Here is a 20486-nt window from a genome sequence, read left to right on the forward strand (position 1 = left end):
CTTCCATGGATTTTCTTCTCTTTTTATTCCCACTTAATCTAAAAAAAAAATTCACTGCCTGTTAATGTGAGCTACTGCGAGTACTCAGCCAGGATATCTACTCCAGGTTACTTAAAATATAGACGTGGGAAATAACGTGGGTTAAAAAATAAAGAAATATTAAATCCATGGACTCCTACTCTCCTTCTACCTTTAAGGCCCACTTCATTTCTTCTTGCAATACAGAAAAGAAGTGATGGTGGTCCAGATAATTCAGACTACCCCCCCCCCCCCCCCACTAAGGACTACTAAAACAAAATAGACAATGTATTCCTCAAAACATCTGCTTGGAAACATCTGGTAGGTTAATAAGAGTGAAAACTATCAGGGGTAGACAGAACAGGGAGGTGATTCTAAGATTTGGGGTCCTTGTGCCCTAAGGTCCTTTGCTTTTGACAGCAACTTAAGTCCAGAGTAAGTATCACCTCGCACACATTTAGACAACTGTTATCAAAACCAAAACAAAAAACAGAAAATAACAAGTGTTGGCAAAGATGTAGTGAAATTAAAATACTTGTCCATTGCTGGTAGGAATGTAAAATGGTGCGACCACTATGGAAAACATTATGGCAGTTTCTCAAAAAATTAAACAATGACCATATAACCCAGCACTTCCACTTCTGGGTATATAACCAAAAGAATTGAAAGCAAGGACTCAAACAGATATTAAACACTCATGTTCATAGCAGCATTATTCACAATCACAAAAAGGTGGGAGGAACGCAAGCATCCATCAACAGATGAATAGGTTTTTTTTATTGTGGTATATACACACCATGGAATATTACTCAGCCTTCAAAAGGGAGGAAATGCTACACATGCTACAACATGGATGAACCTTGACAACATTGTGCTATGTGGAATAAACCAGCAGCAAGAAACAAATCACTGTCTGATTGTATTTGTATGAGGGCATCTAGAGTAGACAAATTCTTCGAGAGTAGGAAGGGTGATTGCCAAGCAGGGGGTAGGAAGGAAGGATGGGGAATTGTTAACTGGATACACATATAGCGTCTTCAGTGTGGTAAGATGAAAAGACCTCTGGAGATTAATTGCAGAACAATGTAAATGTACTTTACTGTACACTTTAAAATGACTAAAATGGTAAACTTCATGTTAACAGAGTTTTTACCACAATTTTTAAAAATTTTAATGGTTAAGACAGTAAATTGTGCATTTTACCATAATTTTTGAAAGAAGAACAAAAATTTAAAAAGACAAACCATGCAAAAACTACAAAAAGAAGGTAGGCATTATGGCAAAAAAGCATGACTGGAAGTAAAGAGGGATGCTTCATAATGATGGTATGCTTCATTCACCAAGAAGACATAACAGTTCTGAATTTGTGTGTGCCTAATACACATAGCCTCAAAATATAGAAAGCAAACCCATGGACAGAATTGCAAGAAGGTAGAGACAAATCTACAAATATAGTGGAAGATGCATATGTCAGTAACTCTTAAAATGAGCAGATGGAGAGCTAGTAAGAAAGAGATCTGAACAACTGGATAAGCAGACCTTACCTAATAGATATATAGAGAATACTGCACCCACAACTGCAGATCACAAATTCTTCTCCAGTCTACATGGAATGTTTATGAAAATGCTGGGCCATATAACAAGTCTCAACAAATTCAAATGCTCTAAATCATACAGAGTACATTCTCAGACAGTGATGCAATTAAGATAGAAAACAAGAAAAAAACTAAGAAAATATCTACATATTTGAAAATTCTTTCTTTCTTTTTTTTTTTTTTTTTTTTTTTTTTGCGGTATGCGGGCCTCTCACTGTTGGGGCCTCTCCCGTTGCGGAACACAGGCTCCGGACGCGCAGGCTCAGCGGCCATGACTCACGGGCCCAGCCGCTCCGCTGCATGTGGGATCTTCCCAGACCGGGGCACGAACCCCTGCCCCCTGCATCGGCAGGCGGACGTTCAACCACTGCGCCATCAGGGAAGCCCAAGAGGTGGTTATTATGTAGTCATTAAGAACAATGAGTTTGGGAATTCCCTGGCGGTCCAGTGGTTAGAACTGTGGCGCTTTCACTGCTGAGGCCCGGGTTCAGCCCCTGTTTGGGGAACTAAGATCCCGCAAGCTGCTCGCAGCGGGCCAAAAAAAAAACACAACGAGGCAATGAGGTCAATCCGTAAGTACAGACATGGAAAGATGAGTACAGTACATTAGGAAAAAAAACAACATGCAGATCAATATGAGTAATATCCCAATTAGGTTAAATATCAAAATAAAGCAAAACAGAAAACCTGAATGTGTTTATATATGTATAGGAAAATCTGGAAGGCTGCAAACTGATTGTTAATAATGGAGTTACCTTTCATAGTGTTGGATTATCACTTTTTTTTTTTCTCATGGTACGCGGGCCTCTCACTGTTGTGGCCTCTCCCGTTGCGGAGCACAGGCTCCAGATGCGCAGGCTCAGCGGCCATGGCTCACGGGCGCAGCCGCTCCGTGGCACGTGGGATCTTCCCAGACCTGGGCACGAACCCGTGTCCCCTACATTGGCAGGCAGACTCTCAACCACTGCGCCACCAGGGAAGCCCAGCCCAGATTATCACTTTTTAAATTACGTACTTCTTTGTATTTTTTTTTGTCAAAGACATGTATTACTTATATAATTTTTAGATTTTGTTTGTTTATTTAATTTATTTTTTGCTGTGTTGTGTCTTCGCTGCTGGGCATGGGCTTTCCCTAGTTACAGCAAGCGGGAGCTACTCTTCGTTGCGGTGCGTGAACTTCTCATTGAGGTGGCTTCTCTTGTTGCGGAGCACGGACTCTAGGCACATAGGCTTCAGTTGTTGTGGCACGTGGGCTCAGTAGTTGTGGCGCACGGGCTTAGTTGCTCCGCGGCATGCGGGATCTTCCCGGTCAAGAGCTCGAACACGTGTCCCCTGCATTGGCAGGTGGATTCTTAACCATTGCGCCACCAGGGAAGTCCATATAATTTTTTTAAATAGGTAAAAACATGAATAACAAAAGCAGCACTGTAGCATTAGAATTGACTTGAACAGTTAGAGGTGCTTAAATACAATTTTGTTACTTTCCTTTTATTTTTGTGACCTTAAGCTTAAAGTATGTTATTGAAATGCCATGTAGATGAAGATTTTTCAAATATATGAAAATGTAATAGGATTTCCATAGCCAGTTTTTCCATATTTTAATTTTTCTTTTTATTTCCTTTTCTTTTTATTTCTTTTTAATTTTTTCCCATATTTTAATTTTGTATGAAGTTATTTTTAAGTACAATTCCATTTTCTACAATAATCAAGGATATAACTCCATTGGTCCAAAAGTAAATAGGTGAAGATTAGTATTTTCCACTTTTAGGCAGGATATCTAATTTATTTTACTGTGACCTCAATTTTTAAAAAAATACCAAAAGAAGGGAAGATTGATTAGAGATCTTGCAATAACAACTCCCAATTAGGGCTTCCCTGGTGGCGCAGTGGTTGAGAGTCTGCCTGACGATGCAGGGGACGCGGGTTCATGCCCCGGTCCAGGAAGATCCCACATGCCGCAGATCGGTAGGCCCGTGAGCCATGGCCGCTGAGCCTGCGCGTCCAGAGCCTGTGCTCCACAACGGGAGAGGCCACAACAGTGAGAGGCCCTCGTACCGGAAAAAAAACAAAAAAACATCTTGGGAATTTCCCGGTGCTCCAGTTGTTAGGACTCCATGCTCCCACTGCTGCAGGTCAGGGTTCAATCCCTGGTCAGGGAACTAAGATCCCACAAGCCACACGGTGCAGCCAAAAAATTAAAAATTAAAAAAAAATGGTAAAAAAATATCATCTTGCTGGAATATTTTCAGAATTCAAATAATGACAACTGTTGTGATTTGATTTCCATTTTAGAAAGTTAGCTCTTTAAATCAACTCACAGTGTAGAGTGAATCAGAAAGGGAGGAGATTAAGGAGACCAGTTAAGAGGTCATAGTTTTAGTTAAGAATGAAAACTACCTGAACTAGGATAGCAGCATTAAAAAATAAGGATGGTGCAGATTCAAAAGTTGTGGGCAGTGTGAGTTGAGGGAAGGGGAGAAGTTAAGGCAGAGGACACGGAGGAGCAGTCCCTGGGGGCAGCTACCACTTAAATGGGATCCTCTGCACGGGTTTTGTCTGCAGGTTGGTTTGTGCCCAGGCCCCAGTGTAACCAGACCGGTTGGTCACAAGTACCCCAGTATCTACTGCCTTGGAGCCTGTATTCATCTGCCCAGGCTGCCGTAACAAAATACCACAGGCTGGGTGGCTTAAACAACACATACTCACTTCTCACAGTTCTGGAGGCTGAGAACTCCAAGATCAAGGTGCCGGCAGACTGGGTTGCTGGTGAAGGCCCTCTTCCTGGCTTGCAATGACTGCCTTCTTACTGTGTCCTCACATGACAGAAAGAGACTGGGAGTTCCCTGGTTGCCTAGTGGTTAGGATTCCCGGATTTCACTACCGTGGCCCGGGTTCAGTCCCTGGTTGGGGAACTGAGATCCTGCAAGCCTCACGGTGTGGCCAAAAAGAAACAAAAGAGAGAGAGACTGATATCTCTCTCTCTGTTCTTATAAAGCCACTAATTCCATCTGGAGGGGCCCACCCTTATGACCTTATCTAACCCTAATTATCTCTCAAAAGCCCCATCTCCAAATATAGTCACATTGGAAGTTGGGCTTCAAGGTATGAATGGGGGAGGGGGACATGAGTCCATAGCACAATGTAAAGTCCATGGAAGGAATGGGCCTCTTTACCGAGTGTGTGTGTGTGTGTGTGTGTGTATTAGATTGGATTTTTTGCCTTTTGTCTGCTATCTTCTTTCCTTCTTCCTTCCTTTATAACTGTAGTACAACTGTTTTTGTTTTGGGCATTCAGTTTGGCAATATTTAGTAAATTTTCAGCTGTGGCCCAGCTATTTCACTTCTCTGAGTGTCCATGTAAAGGAAAAACATACTCCTGTGTGTTTCCTCTGCTCTCAGTATTCTCCTACAATGCTGATTCACATTTTTAAAATTAATTAATTAATTAATTAATTTTTATTTATTTTATTTTTGGCTGCGTTGGGTCTTCGTTAGCTATGCGCCGGCTTTCTCTAGTTGTGGTGAGCAGGGGTTACTCTTCATTGTGGTGCACAGACTTCTCCTTGCAGTGGCTTCGCTTGTTGTGGAGCATGGGCTCTAGGTGCGCAGGCCTCAGTAATTGAGGCACGCGAGCACAGTAGTTGTGGTGCACTGGCTTAGTTGCTCCATGGCATGTGGGATCTTCCCAGACCCGGACTCAAACCTGTGTCCCCTACAGTGGCAGGCAGTTTTTTATTTTATTTATTTATTTATTTATTTATTTATTTATTTTTTGCGGTACGCAGGCCTCTCACTGTTGTGGCCTCTCCCGTCGCGGAGCACAGGCTCTGGACGTGCAGGCTCAGCGGCCGTGGCTCACGGGCCCAGCCACTCTGCGGTATGTGGGATCTTCCCGGACCGGGGCAGGAACCCATGTCCCCTGCATTGGCAGGTGGACTCCCACCCACTGCGCCACCAGGGAAGCCCTGGCAGGCGGTTTTTAACCACTGTGCCACCAGGGAAGTCCCTGATTCACTTTTTCCCCCCAATGCACTTATTATTTATTTATTTATTTATTTATTTATTTTTGGCTGCATTGGGTCTTTGTTGCTGCATGCGGCTCTCTCTAGTTGTGGTGAGCAGGGGCTACTCTTCATTGCAGTGCGCAGGCTTCTCACTGCAGTTGCTTCTCTTCTTGCAGAGCACGGGCTCCAGGAATGCGGGCTTCAGTAGTTGTGGCACACGGGCTCTGTAGTTGCGGCTTACGGGCTCTAGAGCACAGGCTCAGTAGTTGTGGCACGCTGGCTTAGTTGCTCCACGGCATGTGGGATCTTCCCAGACCAGGTTTCAAACTCATGTCCCCTGCATTGGCAGGCAGATTCTTAACCACTGGGCCACTAGGGAAGTCCCTCCTGATTCACTTTTGACACTAGATGTGTGTGGGTTTTCCACACATCAGGCAGGAATTGTTAAATAAATTATAGTGTATCTATACTATGAACTCGTATTCAGGCAAAACTAAAGTAGAGCTGTATCCACTGAGGTGCAAATATATCTAGGACCACATCGTTTACCAAAAAAAAAAAGCAAGTTCCTATATGTAATGTAGAGTCTGGATTCATTTCTTTATTTTATTTTTTTAATATTTATTTATTTATTTGGTTGCACTGGGTCTTAGTTTCTGCCAGCAGGCTCCTTAGTTATGGCTCACTGGCTCCTTAGTTGTGGCATGTGAACTTTTAGTTGTGGCTGTAGAAAGAGAATCAGTAGGCTTTTGCATCTGCCCTGGGGTGCACCGAGGTTGCGAGCCCAGGTGACTGATGGGGGTGCCAGGCGTGGGCTGAGGGACAGGCGGTGTTTGTATTAGATCCATCAAGCTGGAACTAACCCTCCATCCAAGAGGAGAAGCCCAGCAGGTACCGGGGCCTCCGCTGGTTCTGTGTTCTCTCCCTTCAGAAGAAGAGCTATTTGTCCGCGTACCACAAAAAAAAAAAAAAAAAAAAAAAAAGGAGAGCTGTTAGTAATCCTGGGGAAACCTGGGGTGTTCCCGTGTCACAGCTACTGGGTGACCAGTGTCACCTGAGCTGCGGTCTTTGTGTGGCTCCAGCAGCTGCTGGGCCTCGGGCAGGATGTGCTTGCACCTCCCCCCAGGAGACAGCCACTCCAGGTCAGGGGTGCACAGAAGTGATGAGAGGAGAGACCAGCCCTCCCTCTGCATGTCGCCTCCTGCCGCCCTTCCCAGATCCCCTTTCCTCCTCCTTGCACGGGTGCCCTGCCCTGACTCCTCCCCTCTAACATATTTGACTGGCGCTTACTTCTTTCCCACCCAGGAATGTGGCATCACCCCAGAAAGTGAGAACCTGACCTTGTCACCGAAAGGAGCTATTGACCAGTCGTCCTGCACGGGGACGCCTCTCTCCTCCACAATTTCCTCCCCAGAAGGTACATGATGGTGGGTGGGAACAACTGCAGGTCCTTCCCCGTCAGCCGAGTCCATAGTGCTTCTAATATTTCCTCTGGGATGGACTAGGGAGCAGCACTTTAATACCTAAGCGGCAGACAAAATAGGCCCCAGCTTGAGAGGAAGTGAGACTCGCTCCCTTGCAATGAGAGGGCGGTCTAGCGGCTGAGCTGGGGGAGAAGCAGGTATCTCACTCCCAGTCCTGCTGTCATAAGTGTTTCTTTAACATTATGACAGGGAAAAGCAAATCCCTCATCCCTGAGGTTGAGTTTGGAGTTCTAAAACATAAAGGAGCCAAACCTTGGAAAACCTTCCATCTAAACCCTATTTGGTGAGGGCAAGGCCAGGCCGCTGGTGTCCTCACTGCCCGGGTGCAGCGAGAGAGCTCTGCTCCCAGTGGAGTCACAGCAGCCGGGCCTGACCTCCGAGTCCTTCCTCCAACTCCTGTCTCCAAAGACCCTGCCAGCAGCAGTCTGGCCCAGTCGGTCATGTCCATGGTGTCCTCCCAGATCAGCACCGACACCGCCTAATCCATGTCCGGCTCCTACATCGCCCCTGGCACGGAAGAGGACGGGGAGGCTCTCCCCTGCCCCCGGGACGCCAGCAGGACCCCCTCAGAAGAAGGAGACGTAAGAGAGGAGCATGGGATCGCCCTCGCCGCTCTGCTCTGCTCTGTACTCGAGTCCCAAGGAGCTCAGTCCAGGGCCTGCCAGGGAGATCGGCAAAGCCCCCCAGTGCTCGGGAGGGGAGCCCTGGAAAACAGGGTACCATGTCGTTGAATCACAGACTCCCTCAGATGTGATCTTCCATGTGGCACCACTTCTGTCCTGAGGACTTGGTTTGGTTTGCTGCCAGGCGAGCTGGGTAGGAGAGCCGGTGGCATCTGCACCTTGACTTTTGTTGCTCCTTTGCAGGTGACGCCAGCGGCGTCTCCAGAAGGCAACTTTGCGGGCCACGCCGCCACCGCCGAAGAGCAGGATGCAGAGGTAAGAGCAAGGTGGACGCTGGTGCCCCTCCCCGGTCAGAGGGACTGCCGGCGCTGGCAGAGGAGGCAAATAGGATGGGGGCTGTTCTGGAAGAAGCCTTCCATGGCTGTGCACTTGGATCTGTTAGAGGCAGGGTGCAGGCACAGGGACTGTCCGGTTAGCAGAGGGCGCTGGTCTCAGCGTAATAGGCATGGGGTGAGTTCCAGAGGGAAGTCTTCCAGGCCAGACCCTTGAGAGGGTGTTTGTCCTCCAATTCACTTAGTATTTACCTGGCACAGGCATCTCACATGTTCCTGGCACTGGGGGACACAAAGACCGAGTGACATGGCTTTTGCCTGCCCACGCCCCCAATCCACCCATCCCACCCATCCCGGAGCTCCGTCTGATGGAGGAATCAGACTTATAACTCAGCGTGAGAAATGCTCTGATGGAGGTGTGGCGGAAGTATATGGAATGCCCAGCTCCCAGTGGGGGCTCTACAACTTTCTCTTGAGCCAGAAGTTCTCAAAGGAGTATCTGGATGGGATTGCGGATCCTAAAGGGTTTCTGAAAGTTTTATGATCTCACGGTTTGCTTTTTCATTTGTCAACTTTGATTTCCACCTGAGAGAAACAGTGTGAGCTAAACTATGACCAAGACTATTCCTGACAGTCCCAGGGTCCCTCTGTAAGGTGCCTCAGACCTGGTCCCTCTGGAACGTGCCTCAGACCTGGTCCCTACGGGCCGATCCTGCCTCGCCAAGCAAAATCTGCCTCTGCTGGGCCTCCCAGCCATCTCACACGGACAGGAAATGTATGGATACCATGAGGGTGATTAGTTCTGTCTTCTGACAATCAGTAGACTCATTTCACTGCTTTATGGACTCACAGTGCCTTCCTTCTGTCCTAGGGAGATGATGTTCTAGAAGAAGAGGACGGATCACCCACACAAGAAGATGGTAAAAGACCTGGTCTTTTGCTCCCTTTTATTACCTTTCTTTCCCGGGTATTCTCTGAAGGGTACAGAAAGGGGCACTGGTGTGACTTGGTGGCACTGCTCAAGGGTGTGGCTTTGGGGAAAGGTTGTCTTCTTGATGGAATATCAAAGCAAGCAGGGTATCTGAGGACCTCAGCAGCCTTCCTGGCTCTTTCTGGGCCTCTGAGCCAAGGCTGCAGAAGATACATGGAGTTCTCCATCTACGTTGAGTAGATCCTGAAGCTTCTTGGGCAACTGCCATCCCCTTCCTTCCTGCTTCAGCTTCTCAGCCGAGTCTCACAGAACTGCTCTAGCAGCCCCAAAGTTCAGCTGCAGCAGGAGAACAGCTTCCTCCCCTTGGGGGAACCGACTGTTAGGCAGTAGGTTTTCCTGCTTTAGTGAAGAAAACGGCTGATGTTACAGTAGCAGAAGGATCACAGCCCTGGCGGCACAGCAAAGGTGAGGTGAAGAGACGTTAGCAGCTCAGCGTACACTAGTGTTTGTAGGCTATTGGAACGATTCTCTTTACCATCATTCAGGCCTCAAGTAGATATTTTTTTTAATTGGAAGAGTTGGTTTACAATGTTGTGTTAGTTTGTGCTGTACAGCAACGTGAATCAATTATACATATACATATATCCACTCTTTTTTTAGATTCTTTGCCCATATAGGCCATTACAGGCTACTGAGTAGAGTCCCCTGTGCTCTACAGAAGGTCCTTATTAGTTATCTATTTTATATATAGTAGTGTGTATATGTCAATACCAATCTCCCAATGTATCCCTCCCCTCCCTTGCGCCCCGCCATAACCATAAGTTTGTTTTCTACACCTGTGACTCTATTTCTGTTTTGTAAATAAGGTCAATCATATCTTCAGTCGGAAGAATTTGGTTTCTAGTAAGCCGAGAAGCGAAGGAACGACCTACATATAGAGTAAGGAAGTGGGGGTGGGGAGGTGACCTGGAAATCCCACCTGGGATTGTAGGACCAGGCGTCCCAGGAACCGGTGTCTGTTCCCTCTGCTCCTCTAAGGTGCCTCCACAGAAGGGCAACCTCCAGAGCAAACATGGATCCCAGCCTGGATGCAGATGTCACACTAGTCGCCTCTGCTTTGGCCATGGCAGTTGCTTGGGGGGCGGTGTGGTGTGCAGGGGTGCGCATGCGCACATGACCACTCTCTCCTGGCAAAGTAGTGCCGAAGGAGGGGTGGTCGCCCAGGCTGTGCCTCTGCCGCACGCAGACGCCAACCAAGCCGGGGTTGGGTGCTACCTCCCCTCGGTTGATGTCTTCAGGGCACAAGGCTCCGAGATCTCCATTGTGATTGTCGTCCCCAGTAGAATATTTGCTTCTAAAAGGCACAGGGCAGTACGTGGTTTCTGCCTGACATTCCATATGTGGTTTCCACCTGACATGCCGTACGCAGTACATGTATGTTTCTTCCTCTCCCTTTCACCAAGGAAAAAAAACCGAGTGGGGAGCTTGAAAAAATAACATCTAAAACTGTCCCCTTCCCATCTTACACGACTGTAGGTTTCTGGTAAACCCCTTAAAACATCCTCAGAATAGCAAATTAAGTCTCAAAGAAAATAAATCATAATTTTGCGAACAATGCGATTCTTTGATTTGAGGTGCCAAATTACGGGACCAAAGAGCTTTAATTGCCATTTTATGTATTAGTCATTTCGCAGAGCCTTGTGGTCATAAACACACCCCACGTGCACCGACAGACACAGGCCGGAGTCCGGGGTCACTTCCCCCGTGGCTCTCCTAGCTCCTCCAGCCTGGTTTAGCTCTGCTGTGGGCCCGGGTCTGCGTGTCCGAATCCCACAGACCTCTCCAGGGTCTGATTTCTCAGGAACGAAGGCTGGAAAGGGGCCAGTTAAGGAAACAGAGCTGAACAGAGCGAGAACACAAACGTACCCACACAGATTCCTTTATTGTCCACTCTACCCACTTAATTATTGTTTTTAATTTTAATTATTTATTTTTTTAACATATGATTTGTTGTTTTTTGTCTCCATCCTTAAGATTTTTATTTTAAGGACAGCAAAGCAGAGAAAAACACAGCCAGGTCCTCTCTAACTGCCTTAACTCCGTTACAGGCCAGAGGACATTCGCATTTCTAGGTATGGAGTGTGACAATAACAATGACTTTGACATCGCCAGCATGAAAGCACTGGACAATAAGCTGTGCTCTGCGGTCTGCTTACCCGGTGAGTGGCAGTCTGCTGAACATGAACTTGGTGGGAGACGCTCCCCTGCTCGCACCCCTGCTCTCACCCTGGGACACCCATCTCCTGCCCTGCAGTTCCTGCAAGAAGGCATGGGCTTTGCTAAGGTGCTGGGAGCCAGTTGCTGAAAGGAAGTGAGGCGACCTCGGGAGAGTCCTTGGGCAAAGAGCGACTCTGCTCTAAGCGAAACTATTTGGGCATGGAGAAAGGCACAAAAATACCACCAAAGCCTTCCAATTTGACCTCACCGTGTCCTCTCCATCATGATCTTGCAGATCCCATGGCAGGGGGCCTGGTCTTGTTTCCATCAACAGGCAGTTTAAGGCAGACACGGCGTCTGTGATAAGGTCTTGGAAAGAGAGCCTGAGCCCTTGAAAAGGGAACCTGTAGCCCCTCAGAGGAGAGTGGTTACTTAGGATCAGAGAGGAATTTCAATGCCAGCATTTTATAGACTAGCTCTGTGACCCAGTGAGCCCTGGGCGACCACCAGTTGCCTTGTGCTCCCTAGATTTGGATCCCAAAGGAACGATCAGGGGTCGAGGGTAACTCTTCTCCCTGGAGCCCTAACTCTGTAAATTCAATCAGGGCCATCAACGTGCCCCTTATTCCTTCTCATGACACTAAACTGAATCCGGGATGAGTTCTCAGGAGGAACCCACCTATCAGTCACACTCTGGGCACTGATGTCCCCCTTCTCCATGCTCACCAAGGGCTTCACCAACCATGGCTCTAAAGCCACGTCTTGCCCGGTGGACTAGGTCGAAATTGCCCCTTCTGGGTTCACGGCAGAGACTGCCTTCATGTTGCATGGTTTGTAATCTCTTAAACATGCCCTGGACATGTTTAAGCTTCAGGACAGCCACGTCCCATCGTGGGTCCATTGCTTTACTCCCTTGGCAACGTGGCTACAGGTGCTGGAGGGACACAAACTCCTGTGGTTGCCACTCTCCATCAGCTTGCAAAAGACCCAGGTCCTCACCCCTCTGGCCCCATGCAGGCTTGTGGTGGCGGAAGCCGTAATCCCCAGAGACACCTCCCACGGCTTTCCCAGGGGCTCGCCAGCCTTTCCACTTAGCGTTGACCGAGCCAGGCCTGGGCCTGAGCAGCTGAGGTCCAGGGTACACTTCACTTCCTGCCTTCCCACTCTTTACCTGGCTTCTGTCTGTCCATTTGTTTCTCATGTCTTTTTGCCAAATGTACGTCTGTTTGTCCAGTTTGTTTATTTTGAAACTCATTTAGGTTACCCAGACTTCGTGTGAAAGTTCATGTTCACCCACACCCAACCCCAAGCTTGCTGGGCACACGCACATCCGAGGGGCCCTCGCTGAGGCTTCCATTCCTAACTGGCAAGAGCCTGTATTTAATATGCTGAAATTTTCCAGGAAAAAAAATATTTGTGAGACTAGATTAATCCCTGTTCCACAAAAGCGGAGATGCTTCTGTGGCAAAGGTTACAGGCAGGATTTGTTTTGGTCACTAGTTGGGGAAGATGCCATCACTGCCCTCACTCCGCCCTGAGTCTGTGGCAGCTGTGCCGGCCAGCCGCTCACTGGGTTTCAAGAGAGGAATCTAGGCTCCTGCCTCCCCGCAGTGGCTCCCCACCAACCCCCGTGTTTGGCAGAGAGAGCTCCTGGGAATTGTTTCAGCCACCCATGCTGTTGGAAACTGACCCCAGGCCTTGTGCTTCCTCCTCTCCCTCACTCCTTCGGGCCAACCTGCTTGTGGATGTTTATTCCACTCTGGGATTGCGGCAGGGGAGCGAGACCTGGAAGGAAAACAATGCCTGGGCTTCTTTACAGTGATCTCGGGAGCCAGCCATTCTCAGATTAAACTGGCTTCACCGTTCAGGCCAGACATGAAACCAAATGACAGTGACGACTGCCGGGAGAGGGAGTTGAGGGTCGCATCATAGCCTCACCCCGAGGTCTCAAGGGCTCTTACGGGAGAAGGAAAGTGCATCTGCTCTCTTGGTGAAATGTTTCTCGGGTTCTGCTGTTAGCGTCACACTGGTAGTAAAGAGCTGGGGAACTCTCTGGAAGCATCTGTCGGGTTAATGTCAGGTTAATGACAGAAGCATCCACTGTGGTAGTTCCCGTGGAATCAACAGACCTCACCATGCTCAGCTGTAAGTTCAAAGTTCCATCCTATGACTGAGGTGCCTCAGGCTGGCTTGGCCGTCAGGACAGCTTCTCAGGCACTTGGTCTCCCTCTCCACGCTGTTTCCCTCCCCACACGGATGCCACTCCCCTCACGGAGCGCCCACAAGGAGGGAGCCTGGGGAGCATCCCATGGTCCACCCTCCCCAGGCCCAAAGGTGCTCTGCCAGGAGCCCCAGCTTGCGGCAAGGATGGCTCAGGTCCCCATCCTCGCTGCTCTCATCACCCTTGTGGGAGTGATGCTGAGAAAGCACCTGTGTCATTCCAGCACCTCTTCCCCTAAGAAGCCTCTGGGTGTTCTTTGGCCCCAAGACCAATGCGGTGCGGCGGGTGGGGGGGGCGATGGTATGTTCTGAGATTGTTCTGCAAGGTTCACAAAGGGAGGAAATCTGAGTTGACCATTGTAGGTGGTGAGCCGATTAGAATCACGAGGCCGTGCTAGGTAGACGGGCCTCCAAGGAATCTGATGGAGTATCACACAGGCGGCAGGATAGTGGCCAGGGGACCAGTGACAATTCTGTGAAAAGGCTCTGGGGAGTGTGATGGGAAAAAGCAAAGATAATTTGAGTTTATTAGTGGAAATACAAATGTTTTTGTTTTGTTTTGTTTTGTTTTTTGTGGTACGTGGGCCTCTCACTGTTGTGGCCTCTCCCGTTGCAGAGCACAGGCTCCGGACGCACCGGCTCAGCGGCCATGGTTCATGGGCCAAGCCGCTCCGTGGCATGTGGGATCTTCCCGGACCGGGGCACGAACCCATGTCCCCTGCATCGGCAGGCGGACTCTCAACCAAGGGTAAGCTGTGAAAAAGCGAAAGAGAGGCATGGACATATATACACTACCAAACGTAAGGTAGATAGATAGTGGGAAGCAGCCTCAGAGCACAGGGAGATCAGCTCGGTGCTTTGTGACCGCCTGGAGGGGTGGGATGGGGAGGGTGGGAGGGAGGGAGATGTATGAGGGAAGGGATGTGGGAACAGATGTATAGGTATGACTGATTCACTTTGTTATAAAGCAGAAACTAATAAAAAAATAAAAATAAAATAAAAATAAAAGCAATAAATACTTGGGAAGAAAAAAAAAACTTTGACTCAAGACAAGCTGGACATGGAGGAGTGAGAGAGGGCAAGGGGTAGAGGGAAAGACATGTTTCTGGGTGGGAGCTGGTGTACCATCCCCCGGGCACAGCTCCTGCGCAGAGGCCTGATAAGGAGCCCTCACCTCCACCCACCCCCTTCAACCAGAGAACTTCCAACTGCAGCTCCTCAATAACTGAAGAGCAGGAAGGCTGGTGACTGGAGGGAGGCTGGGGGAGGGGAGGAGGAAGGACCACAGTCCACCGTTAGTCCGTCACTTAAAGGCTGGTGAAATTAATGGGGCAAATGACCCCAGTCAAAGAATTTGGCAAGTCCACGGCTTTCCTGGGTTTCACCCACCGGCTCTGTTTCCTCGGCTATCTGGAAAGGAGGGAGAGCACTTCCGAAGAAGCCTCTGGAATGTCAGCTTCTGGGAATCTTGCTGAGGACGGGGCGGGGAGGGAGCGCTTACCGGGAAACACTGGATTACCCTAGCCGCCTTGGGGTGCCTGCGACCGGGGCTGTGGTTTCTGCGGACCTGAGCGGCAGGTGGCATCGGAGCGTCAGACCTGCTTGCGGGCACCAAGACGACACTCGGTCGGGAGACCGGGACAGGCCGCAGAAACGTGAGGAAGTGCCACTCGCAGCCCAGAGGAGAGGAAAGGAAAGCCCCAAGCATGCACCCAGCCCTGGCCCCCGCGCCACGGGCTGCGTCCCAGGAGCCGTCGCCACCTCTGAGCAGCCCAGATGGGAAGGGGGTGGGGCGGAGGACGGTTCCCGCGGCGAACTGCTCGCCGAGGGCCCCGGGGCCTCTGCGGGAGCGCCGAGCCGCGCGCCTCTCCGAGCCCTGCGCGGGGCCCTCGGGCGGGAATGCGCGGAGCCGGGACGCGGTGGCGGGTAGGGGGCTGGGTCGCGCGCGGGAGAGGGCGGCAGGAGGGAGCTGGAAGAGAGTTACCGCGTGAGAGAGCCGTTAAGAGCCCGCGGTCTCTTTGGAGATGCCCTGGCTAATGGCAGAAGCGGAAGCTGTTTATATGGGCGGGGCGTCGCCACGGCAGCAGGAGACGCCTTGCGAGCGGCTACTGAGTGCCGGTCCCCAGCCGCTGGCTTTCAGAGAGGCGCCGGCGGGCGTGAGTGGCGACGAGGATTGCTGGCTGGGCCCTGGAGCTGGGAGCAGAGAGCCGCGGTGAGGGTGGGCGGTGGGAGGAATTTCTTTGAGAAGCTTCCTTTGGCCCGGGCTGCGCTCTGAGCCAGGTAAGGGACGGGGAGGGCTGCCGGCCGTGGGAAGGGAGGGCGTCAGTACCAGCCCGCTCTCCCATCCGTCCCCGACGGAAGTGGTGGGCCCGGGGACTGACATCAGAGGCGTTTGGGGGACACTCACTTCCCGCCCCCTTATAACTCTCTGTATTGTTTCCTTCCTTCCCCTTGAGCCCCATCCTAATATCCCTTTTCAAAGATCAGACGACCTCCCCCGCCCCCCGACCCGTCGTACTGCCCTCCTGGACTCTCTCGCCCCATTTCCATTGGTTGTGGACGGAGAGAGGGGGGTTAATTCCCCGCTTTGAGGGAGAAAGGGGTGGCCTCGCATGCCCCTACACTATTCCCTCGTTGGGCTAATTAAGTCTCCTCTAAAAGATCCAAGAGGAAAAGAGCGAGGCGAACCCCGTGTGGGTCGGAGCCCCGGGCACACCTTCTGTTTCCCAGACCTCGGCAGTAAAAGATCCTCCCCAGCTGCAGGAAGGATTTTAGTAAGAGCCTCCCCCCTCGCCCACACTCTCCCCTCGGGGGTGGGGAAAGAGGGCTCAGTTCCCGCTCTGGTCCCCGCAGGCACCACATTCCGTTTGGAGGAGGCTACCCCCGGATCGCGGGATGGAAGCCCGCTTCCGGGAGGCTGCGTAACTGAAGCCGCAGGAGTCAGCGGGCCGGAGAGCTCGGCGGCCACCCTCGGCTCGGCTCGTGGATGTTGACAGCGCCCTCGGAGAGTCCCCGCAGATATGGCGGAGAGCTGGCTACGCGTCTCGGGAGCAGGGGCAGCGGAGGAGGCCGGACCGGAAGGCGGCCTGGAGGAGTCCAACGCCCTGAATGACAGCCTGACCAGCCTGCAGTGGCTGCAGGAAGTCTCCATTCTCAACGCCGAGCTCCCCGCCCTGCCTTCGGGGGACACCGACCCCCACGGCTCCCACGAGCTGGCAGGCTCGGCCGAGCCGGGGTCTCCCCTGGCGGCGGACCCCGCCTGCCTGGGGCAGCCGCACACACCCGGCAAGCCCACGTCCTCCTGCACGCCACGGAGCGCCCCCTCGGGGCTGCAGGCCTCGCCTCCCGACGACGTGGACTACGCCACCAACCCGCACGTGAAGCCGCCCTACTCGTATGCCACGCTCATCTGCATGGCCATGCAGGCCAGCAAGGCCACCAAGATCACCCTGTCGGCCATCTACAAGTGGATCACGGACAACTTCTGTTACTTCCGCCACGCTGATCCCACCTGGCAGGTAGGGAGGCACTCCCTCCCTCCCTCCCCATGCCCTCGCGGACTGGACTCACATCCCAGATCCGCAGGCCAAGTAGGCGCGGTACGGCCAGGGCCCCGAGAGAGGAAGGCCGTCCAGGAAGGACCTCAAGGGAGCCCAGTGCTTGGACTGCTGCCCCTTTGACTTCAGAGACGGAGGAGGGAGGATGTTCAGAGGGCTGCAGGGGTGCCGACATAGAGGTTCAAGGGGAAAGAACTTCTCACTCATCCAGCAGGCTCAGCCCAAAAACCAGGGCTGAACTATGCGTGGACACAGCCCCCCAGGGTAGGTTGATGGACTGAGGGACACATTTTTGTCCCAAGTCCTGGAATTCCTCGACACTACCCTCCTCAAGGTCAGTTTGTCAGGGCCTGACTGGAGGCAGAGCATCGTTCTTGCCAGACTCTGCATCCCGCCTGCTTTCAGTTGGCTGGAGGGGCTGTGGGAGGGGAGAGGGGCGTGCTGCAGGGTGTGAAGGCCATCTGTGTCCCAGTGGAAGGGCTACGGGGCCTTCCAAAAGCTGCTGTGCCAGCCCCCACCCCAAGCCCTCCCTAGTTTCCTGCCTACACTCCTCCCCCTCTTCTCATCAACCTCCCTGGGGGGACAATTACCTCAGCCACGTGCTTTCCACAGGGGCTCTTTCCTCCCACACTGGCTTCATGTTCCAAGTCTCCGGAACCTGGCACAGAGCAGCCAAGGGGCCCAGACCACCATGTAAACCTCCCAGTCTTGCCAGGGGGCACTACTCACCTGCCGGCCCCACCCACCAGGCCCCAGACCCCTGTGCCCCAGCGTGGTTTGGACTGTGCACCCAGGCATGAACAAGGAAGGATGGTGATTCAGGCTGAGCACACACTGCCCTGAGCCTCTTCGACCATCAGGATCAGGGGCTACTTGGGGACAGAGACCCTGAGGATGCACAGATCCTTCCCTGTGGCACAGGTCACAGGATCACAGTTCCTGTGATCACAGCTATTCCACGTTTGCTTGGGCCCTGACCCTGGGGCAGGTACCATTTGTAACCTTGGTGAGAAAGCAGAGACCCTCCACCACCCCCCACCCTACCCCAAGCCTGAGAGGCCCCAGGAATGAGCGCTATGCTCTTGGCTGGGTAATAATCAACTGAGGCCTCAGAGCCTGGGGTGGGAGGAGGGGGACATGGTGGGTGAGGGCCCAGGCCAGCAGCCGGCTCTAGAAACAAGGAAAGTCATCAGATCCTCCCACACTTCATCCCCCGCCACACGCACACACCCTCACACCCACTCACTCATTTCACAAACAGAGAAGGCCAGCCAGGCCCAGGCAGAGGGAGATGGCCGTCCAGGACCTGGGGGAGCCAAGGCCTTTGACCAGAGGCCGCAAGCAGCGGGGTAAGGGAGGGAGGGCAGGACAGGCTGGCACTGAGAGCCAACCTGCGGCTCAGGGCTCGGATGACTGAGCAGGCAGATATCCTGGCCAAAGGGAACAAAAGCCCCCGACAGCACTCCCAGCTCCTGGTGCCCCGTGGCTGGTGTCCCAGAGCCTCCCGCTCGGAGCAGCGCCTCTGTCTCCCCTGCCCCCATCGGAGAGAAGGTGGTGGTGGGACTGGCAGTGGCGCTAGGAGCCCCCCATCACTGACCCCAACCACTCTCCCAGCTGTCTTCCTTCTCTCCTACCTCCCTGTGTCCAGAACTCCATCCGCCACAACCTGTCCCTGAAGAAGGGCTTCATCAAGGTGCCTCGGGAGAAGGACGAGCCAGGCAAGGGGGGCTTCTGGCGCATCGACCCCCAGTACGCCGAGCGGTTGCTGAGTGGGGCCTTGAAGAAGCGGCGGCTGCCCCCAGTCCACATCCACCCGGCCTTTGCCCGCCAGGCCGCGCCAGAGCCCAGCGCCACCCCATGGGCCGGGCCACTGACCGTGAGCACCGAGGCCCAGCAGCTGCTGCGGGAGTTCGAGGAGGCCACTGGGGAGGCGGGCTGGGGTGCAGGCGAGGGCAGGCTGGGGCGTAAGCGTCAACAGCCGCTGCCCAAGCAGGAGGCCAAGGTCCCGCGGCCCTCCAGCCCCCTGCTGCTGACCCAGGAGGAGCAGGGTGAGCTGGAACCCCTCAAGGGCAACTTTGACTGGGAGGCCATCTTGGACGCTGGCACGCTGGACGGGGAGCTGGGCACGCTGGAGACCTCGGAGCTGATCCCGCCGCTGAGCCCTGCCTCACACGGGGACGTGGACCTCACCATCCATGGCCACCACATCGACTGCCCTGTTACCTGGGGGCCTCCAGCGGAGCAGGCTACCGACAGCCTGGACTTTGATGAGACCTTCCTGGCCACATCCTTCCTGGAGCACCCCTGGGACGAGAGCACCCGTAGCTCCCTGCCCCCCGAGCCCCTCTTTGAGGCCGGGGATGCCACACTGGCCTCTGACCTGCATGACTGGGCCAGCCTGGGCGCCTTCTTGTAAGAAGCCAGGCCCTGCCCCACCTCCAGACAGCACCGAAGTCTGGGCCCAGACTGCCCCCCTCCCCGCCAGTGCAGGCCCATGGACACCCTACCGCCCAGGCAGGGGCTGGGCCAGCTCACCCCACCAGGCCACACGGCCCCCAGCCCAGGCCATCCTCAGATTCTAGTCCAGCAGGCTGAGAATTGGGGCCCAGGACCCAAATTGCTGCCTCCGCTCCCCAGCCCCCCATACACACAGTGTTTCACTGATCCACTTCTTCCCTGCCCCAGAGACACGCTAACGGCCCTGCACTATGAGAGCTGCGGCTTGGAGGGGCCCTGGCCAAGCTGGAAACATCAGTACAGGGCCCGCCCCAGAACACCTTAGCTTCCAAGCTTCTCTCTCTCCTGCTCTCCTCCCCAGGTCTCTATCCAGAGCAAGTTCCCAGGTACAACCAATGCTGATTAGGTGACTGCAAATGAACACCCAAGAGGCCTCTCCCAGCAGAGCTTTCCTGGGGCTGTGGCCAGCAGTCTGTGAGGCAGAGCTAGGCGGAGGGGGGAAGAGAGAGGAGACAGAACGAGGCCAGGGTCCCGGGTGGAGCCAGGAGATTTTCTAAGGCCTCTGGGATCTCTTCTCTTCATCCCTAGAGTTGGGGCAGAGGGTATGTGTCCCTAATCTTTGAGCCCAACTTGAGGCTGAGAGCAGCGGGGAGTTGGGGATCTGGGGTTTAGGGGCTGCGGCAGCCAAGCTGCAGAGGGAAAGGGGACAGACAGACTAATGTAGTGAGTGTAGCTAGAGCTGAGGCTTAACTGGGAGGGACGCAGTGCTTGCTAGAACCACTGGGACCAGGAAGGGGGGATGGCCCCATGCCCTTGCTTGCACTCCTGCGGTGGAGTGTCTTGCTCCACCTGAGGCTTCCTCCATGGTTGCAGAAGTTTCAGCTTCTGCAAAAGACTCTGAAAGCTGATCTGGGGTCTCCTGCTGGCTTGTGGCAGGTATAACTTCTTCTCCAGGATGCTCTGGATACTGAGCTGGGGTCTCCTCTTTTACTGAAGGTTTATTATGTGAACCGGCTTCTGGAGTTTGGGCTGGAGCCTCCTGTTGAACT

General features: G+C 52.7%; 1 protein-coding gene across 1 annotated transcript; it reads left to right on the plus strand.

Moving 5' to 3' along the window:
• Nucleotides 1–16443: 16443 nt before the first annotated feature.
• Nucleotides 16444–19783, plus strand: LOC309793823 (forkhead box protein J1-like; the record flags this gene model as incomplete). Its single annotated transcript, XM_082604604.1, has 2 exons — nt 16444–16941; nt 18629–19783. 2 exons carry the CDS (start codon nt 16444–16446, stop codon nt 19394–19396), a joined length of 1266 nt encoding a protein of 421 aa, XP_082460730.1. The 3' UTR covers nt 19397–19783.
• Between the last annotated feature and the right edge of the window lie 703 nt (nt 19784–20486).

Source organism: Mesoplodon mirus (genome assembly GCF_964341445.2).
Source record: "Mesoplodon mirus genome assembly, chromosome: 18".
Lineage (NCBI taxonomy): Eukaryota > Metazoa > Chordata > Mammalia > Artiodactyla > Ziphiidae > Mesoplodon > Mesoplodon mirus.